The sequence below is a fragment of the Rhipicephalus sanguineus genome, chromosome 10, assembly GCF_013339695.2.
Source record: "Rhipicephalus sanguineus isolate Rsan-2018 chromosome 10, BIME_Rsan_1.4, whole genome shotgun sequence".
NCBI lineage: Eukaryota > Metazoa > Arthropoda > Arachnida > Ixodida > Ixodidae > Rhipicephalus > Rhipicephalus sanguineus.
The window spans coordinates 150,731,920-150,739,373 of record NC_051185.1 but is presented as its reverse complement, the minus strand read 5'-3'; the positions used below and the strand labels follow the sequence as shown (position 1 = coordinate 150,739,373).

General features: G+C 45.2%; 1 protein-coding gene across 1 annotated transcript in view; it reads right to left on the bottom strand.

Moving 5' to 3' along the window:
* Nucleotides 1-7,454, bottom strand: part of LOC119406824 (astacin-like metalloprotease toxin 5) — a 40,247-nt gene that overhangs the window by 16,064 nt on the left and 16,729 nt on the right. Inside the window, exon 3 of the mRNA XM_037673558.2 lies at nucleotides 3,477-3,549. Coding sequence (XP_037529486.1) covers nucleotides 3,477-3,549 — 73 coding nt within the window. The remainder of the gene's footprint in view (nucleotides 1-3,476; nucleotides 3,550-7,454) is intronic.

Genomic DNA, 7,454 nt, shown 5'->3' with positions numbered 1-7,454 from the left:
GCTGTTACGAGGGAGGCGAAACATCCATTGGCCTTTCGCATGTAAAACAGTACACAGTGGCACACAGCAGCGTGTCATAGCGGTCAAAGAACTGATCTGATAGCTAAAACACCAACGCGTTTGCAGAACCGTCCCCGCGCTAGCCACTGCACTGCGCCTCACACTTTAGAACCAATATGGCTGCCCGCGAAGAAACGGCGGCGCGGGGTGGGTCAAAAGCTGTCTCCGCCCTGGAATCGGAGGCGCTGGCATCGAGGCACCCTAGGGCTGTCGGCGCCGCGAGTAGCGGCCGCGCGCATGATCCCGTCGTGACATGTTGCGAACGCCACTCTGTGGGAGCAGAGCAATGACATCGCGAAACGAGCAGCGCGCGTTACTGGTTGAATTCCGCGGAACTGAATACGTAGAAAGATATTTAAAATAAAAGCAGTCTTCTTCACTGCAGTGATCTTTACGCCGGCAATCATGTTTTTGGCGTTCGGGAGGAAATTGTCTGCAAAGGGCCCGGCTGACTAACGTGAGCGTTTGGACGAGTTGGTAATCCATCCTCAAGAAAAAATTTTAACAGCGCGGAAAAAAGAGAGGTTAGTTCCGAGGGGTTATCAAAGTTTTATAAAGGTATTGTATTCTTTACATTAAATTAAAAGCATTGTGAAGGAGAAGCTCATGTTTTCCCCATCTAGTAGGCGAAGACCTTGACTTTTGCATTCCTTCTCGCTATTCAGCAGGGGTCTGTTGGTGTTCATGTTAAGCAAGAGAAAAGTTCCTTCGTTCCGTTCCTCTCGCTTTTTTACGTTCGCTCGTTCCTTCGGGTTATTCGGTGATTTCTGCACATTTTCCCAGTTGTCTATAGGACCAATTGCACATTGTGGGAGCAGGGCGCACATGCCAAGGATAGTGTAAGCACGCCGCCGCCTTGCTCGTCAACAAGTGCGAGCACACATCCTGCACAGACCTATCATGCGCTGGCTCTGGCCATCGCTGCGTCCCCTTCTATATACGAAGATGTTTAACGCTTCGTCGCAGGGTCACGCTGTCGCCTTTCCAATAGCACACAGGAAAAAGTGTCGGAACATACAGGCAGAGTGCAGGGCTATCGAGCTTCTCTCATCATCGCCCAAGAAGTGGGCACTGCATATGCGGTTTCGGTGCTTCACAAGCTGCTGAAGACCTCCATCGAGGCTAAATAAAGGCAGAGTTTATGACGACCACTTCGAGCAAGTATGCGCAGTAATAGCTTGGAAAGCATTTAAAAAATGAAGAGCGTCTGTTTATCTCTCACCTCGCACCACCCCCATCCCACGCTCTCACCGCTCATTCTTGTGAGCGTTCCATATAAATCCAATAATTCTCTTTTTGGCAGCTTACCGACAGCATTTCTGTAGCTGTTGCGACAGCCATACATGCAACAATACGTAGTTACAATCCTGTTTGACCACGAATAAGCTTCGTCCTTTCGACCTGCTACGGTTTCGCCCATACGCACCCGCTTTCAGCCACGACTGATTAGTAGCGCTCCACGCCGCGGGTGGCGCCACTTGTTCACTCAAAACTGCAGCGCACTAGGCCTATAAACCACGTGACGTAAACAACCGGCCGCAAATTCAGAATGGCGGCCAAGTAGTCGGCGATGATTCTCATTGGCGCAATCGCAAACTACCCGTGGTGCTTTGCAAAACTCAGTCTCTACAAAGACGCGTCCCTCGAGCGCCTGATTAAGCTTGCATTAAGGTGGTAGGCCACTAAAAAAAATATTTTTGTTTAAAGCAGGCAGCGTTGAAATAACTTTTTCTTCAAAACAAGCATGTCTTATTAACATACCCGGCAATCTATAGTGCAAAGTATTGATTATTTATTTTGTGGTGGTAATATTTGTCAAAAATTGCATTAAAAGTGGTAGTCACGCCAGCCGTGACAAGTGACTAATGCGTGGCTCAATTCAGTCAAGCTTTGTCATTTGTGTAACTAAAGGTTGGAGCTATGCAATGAACTCGGGTAAATCTTATGCAGTAAATATCAAGGAAGTAATGTTAAAAAAACCAAAAAGACGGGGAAAAAGAGACTGAACCTGTTTGCAAAATCAGCACGTGAATTCAAAAATATTCCATCAAATTCATTTGTTCTCGTTCACTGCACAGATATATATGTTGTTATTTATTATACAAAATTTCAGTTCATAGTACACACTGAGAAAAAAGTTATGAAAGTTTGCTTCACATGAGTTGGAGCAAATTCTTATTTGGAGAAAAACGTAAACAAAGATTTCAGAGCTTGCAAAAGGTGTGCGTCCCCCTTATGGCCGTTTTTAGAGATCTAAAAACAATTAGAAGCACAATGTTATATTTAATGATATCCTCTTATGTAACAGTCAAAATAAACTTTATATATAAAGTATTTTGAACATAATTAATATAGACGAAACAACACTTATTTTCGAAACCAACGCAGTGTGGTTTCGGTTTCGCTATAGAAGCATGGGGTATGGAAAACTTGCTGTAACTTGCAAAGTAATGATGATAGGAGGATAATTTTTGTTGCAGCATATTTTTCAATGTTTGGGCGTGCACAAAAAAACGAAAAGTCGATCTCGTGAAAAAAAATTGACCTTTGAAGGTTGCCTACCACCTTAAGATTTGGATTAAGATTACCGAGGACACTGGAATTCGCGGAAGGTGCAGCAGCAGCAAGTAGGCGTGCCCTAACGTATCTCGCTTTCGCACAGCCGGGCGAATCCTGCGCCACCGCTGCAGGTGTGTCTGCTTATGTAGGTTGTGCTAATTTATCTCCTGAAACAACATTTTGAAAATCTGAAAACTATTTCTTTTCCGTGTTTTGCACGCACAACCTGAACTAGGTGCGAAATTAAATGTTCAGGAAACGTGCGAAATGTAATGTATTTTAGAAGTGGCGAAGGCGGCGGCGGCATACAGCATCGGCGGAACAAAAGTGAACGTTTTCGACGCGCGTGAACACTGTTTTCCGTGAACACTGGCGTTTTCGCTTTCTTTTCAATTCTCAAGTGCGAATGTGTCTTTCGTGCGACGGATATGGCCGGCTCGTTTCATCTCTGCCTCAGCCGCGTTCGTCCTCAACGGTCGCGCGTAGAACATGCGATGGGCGGGGAGATGTAAGCGATTTGGACTTTGTATGGAACACGACGGCGACAGCCAAAATCCGCCGAGAGTGGACATATGATTGCTATCGCAAGAATAATAATCGACGCTTTGAACCTCGTTGCAAAAAGCAGATGGCAACCGTGCAAGAAAGGCACGCTGAGTCGTGCGCGTTCGGTGAAGCAAAAATATGCCAAGAGCAGTCACTTTATGCAGAGTCCAACAGGGGCTTTCAGTATGTCTCAGGTAATTTTCCATTGCCTATAGAACGTCTAGGAAGGAACTCAAGAAAGACCAGCATAGGCCCTGAAACACACAGGTACTGAACCGCCGGTTACGAGACTCCAAATCTTTTTGACTCACTCAGTTTAGCGTCGATGACGTAAGGAATGACTCCCCCGGGCCACAATTCGTCCTTCTCCGTAACTGCATTGCGCTGCGCATCAGAAAAGACAACTCGTCACAGAATCATCAGCAGTTAAGCGGTAGGGAGAGGCATGTTCGTAAAAAAGTACTACGGCACGCATGGTGGGACCAACAGGGGAAAGCTGGCTGTAGCAGTCGATTGCCTCTACAGCGAACGCTTGCATATATAACAGTATGCCCTGTATAACGTCGGATTCGTTACGGGCCGGCTATACCGCGAGTGTTAAGGTGCGTGACCTTTACAACGAAGTCAACAGTATATCGAATTGTCTTGAAGGTCTCGAACGCCACATTGCAAAGACGCTTTACTGTTCAACAACCCAGGTTCGCATTCAGAGTTTGTACTTATACCGCGCACTGAAAAGCAGACGCTGCACCTTTTTCATTTGTCCGTCCATTTGGAGTATCAAAAGGAATCTAAATGACAAGGAACGCCCGTCCCAATCTAATGAGCTTCGGGACGTTCTTGCCTCTGCGTTTCAGCCTGACCATTTCATCTCGATACGTGTTCTGAAGCCTTATCGCAAATTTAATTCACTCGCTCGCTAGGATGCGTGCTCGGGGGCGTACGCCATCTGCGAGAATATTCAGCCGAGGGTGTGTATATTATACTAACACCATAAAGTTGTGCGTTGTTAGTGACCCCACAGTCAATGTATTAAAAAACAACAAAAAAAGAACAATAATGAGAGACGTAAAGAAGACACTCCGTGAATGTCGCCTCATTTATCACAAACTGCTCAGAAATTGGATGCTTTCAAAGATTCCTCATTGTGGAAAGATTCGCGGTTGACTATATGAGAACGACTGCGCACGTTGACCAGTGCAAACTGACAGCTTCCAATATAGTTACTGTGCATGCGAGAGCAGGCATGTTTTCCACACTCACAGCCTTGATCACAGACTAGCGGACAAACTATTGCTTCCATTCACCACTAATTCCTACCTATCCTTTCTTTCGTTTCTTCCTTTTTCATGTAGTATATACGCTTTGAAAAGACTGTTGGCGTGCTGATGCACTTTCGCTGTAATGTGGAGGGGTAAACACTCATAGAGCGATACAAGCAGTCTGGGAACGAGAGGTTTCGTGTGTAACCCATCCTTGAAGGAAAGCCAACTTATAGGTGGGTGATTCCACGTAAGATCGAACAATCGATGGCTGGTCGACCTCTCAAATTTAATTTAAAATTTTGCATATTATTGCCTGATGAGTGGAAAGAAGAGATCCGCAATTTGTTTTGCCGCCAAAAATTTTTTCGAAGCACAGGAAATCAATAATGACGAAGAGGTGGAGTGGAGCGCTCATCCGCTCTGCTGTTTTGGCCAACTTTCGTTATGAATTGCACAAAATATATTAAAGTCAGGTAGCTGAAATTTCTTTAACTAAATATATGCATGTTTTTGTTTCTGCTCAGGTATTTTTAGTTTTGATGTGTAGTGTAGATGTTTTTATAAAAAACCTCAAAATTGGCCCAGGAAACGTTATTTTCTTTACTTTGAAGGTCTTTATCTCGAAAAATCCTTGTAGCAGAGCGACAAAAATTGCGCATTACGTTCTTCGCATGCTTATCTACCACACTGCCGAATATTATATTTATATAGCTTTTCAGTAAAGAGATATGATCGGGCTAAGTTAAAGAAAACACAGGACAATGAAAACTTCTGACGACAATTAAAAAAACCCCATTTTTTATATTTCTTAAACTTTGTCCACTTATTCTCCTCCACATAAGCTTTCATAATCATTGAAAACATGTTGCATAATGTCGTTGCACTAATAGTTACGACCCCTCCAATGAGACCCTTAGGCAAGGACTGGCAATTCCGACTTCTTGCCCAGCAAGTGTATAAAATGCAGGCAGGATTGAATTGCTTTTTATTAAAAGGCCAGCAGGTACCGCAAAAGGTGTCGCCGGCACTGAAGACGTTAATTTTGAAATGATTTGGTTACTGCAGCCACCACGAGCGTGGGGCTACCGAGCAGGCGCGCGCGCACCCGAGATGCTCGTTGTAAGAGACGGCGCAGTGAGAGCTCGTTTTCGCGTCGTCAGACCGATTGAGTTCGAAACAGCAACGCCTCTCCGGTGACTTGAACGCACGTGCACTGGAGCTTCGCTGTTCTATCCGCCCTCTGTTCGCATCGCAGTTAGGCGCTGATAACAAGGCGGAGGTGGAAGCAAGATGAGAACACTATAAGGGAGCTATGAGCGCTCGCTTCACGCACGCTGCTGCCAGAGAAACTGCGCTGCGCCAGTTGCGATCAGTGGAAAACATTAACGTGGCGCTCCAGTGGCAAACCAAAATATGGAATGTCAAAGGAAAGAAAAGCAAAACTATCGGTAACCGGATGCGCTTGCCTATCTTAGATGTCGGCAGCAGACGGCCTGAACTAGCCGCGCGTTCAGAGCGCTGTTCACACTTCATTCGGTGCGGAGAGTTCTTGTGCTTTGCTCTTACTCTACTCCTCCTGTGCGTCTCATGGCGAGAAAGTATAGCTCGGAATGAGTGTATTGTGGAGACTACCTTTCGAAGCACAATAAGCTTAAAGGACTACTGACACGAATTTTTAAAAATTTCGGATTGTTGCTCTAAATAAAAGTACTGGTGTCGAGAAACCTAAAACGACTATTGTGGTGCCTGGGAATGCATCGTATGTATTTTAATTAGTGCCACCTTAACAAGACTCTTTCGGTTTCGATATCGAGGGGGTGGCTTCTCAGTGTCGTTTCATAGCAGTGTGACGTCACGGAGATACAGAAACTCGCGACGTACTAGCAGCAAATTCGTCATCTGCTCGTGGTGCACATAAACAACGATGAGTGAATTGTCGTCCTGTGACCCTGACAGTGATTTCTGTGGTTTAGGCTGCATGCAGGACGCAGAACTCGCATACTCGGGGGAACTGTCTTGACTCGTCGGGATAATGTCCTTGCAGTGGAGCTGGCTTGCAGATGTTCAGCGACGAAAACTTCAAAGTCAAATTAAAATATTTTATACGTGTTCTCCGACTCCAGTGTGTGGACAGCGTTGACACTGCACACCAACGAAGCAAAAAATGTCCCTTTTGCGATGTCTCAAAATCGTGTCAGTACTCCTTTATTTTTGCAAAGAAGCCAAAATTTCGCAGTTACCGACCTAGGCATATACGCTTTGAAGAAACGTTTAACGCCCGAAAGATCAGTGACTGCCAGTGAGACGGACTACTTGTGCTACGCGTGCTTTTGCTACCACTGCAATGAAAGATTTTCACGGAACGCACAGTTTAACATGACATTCTTATGCCCCCTGAAAAAGAAATCGACGTCATTAACCAGATCACTGCGACTACCGGTGTACGTGCGTTCAAGTCACCCCAGAGGTGTTGCTGTTTCGAACTCAATCGGTCTGAGGACGCGAAAACGAGCTCTCACTGCGCCGTCTCTTGCAACGCGCGCCTGCTCGGGAGCCCCGCGCTCGTGGCTGCTGCAGTGACGAAATAATTTCAAAATTAACGTCTTCAGTGCCGGCGACACCTTTTTCGGTACCTGCTGGCCTTTTAACAAAAAGCAATTCAATCCTGCCTGCATTATATACACTTGCTGGGCAAGAAGTCGGAATTGCCAGTCCTTGCCTAAGGGTCTCATTGGAGGGGTCGTAACTGTTAGTGCAACGACATTATGCAACATGTTTTTCAATGATTATGAAAGCTGATGTGGAGGAGAATAAGTGGACAAAGTTTAAGAAATATAAAAAAATGGGTCTTTTCTTTAATTGTCGTCAGAAATTTTCATTTTCTTAATTGTCGTCAGAAATTTTCTTTAACTTAGCCCGATCATATCTCTTTACTGAAAAGCTATATAAATATAATATTCGGCAGTGTGGTAGATAAGCATGCGAAGAACGTAATGCGCAATTTTTCTCGCTCTGCTACAAGGA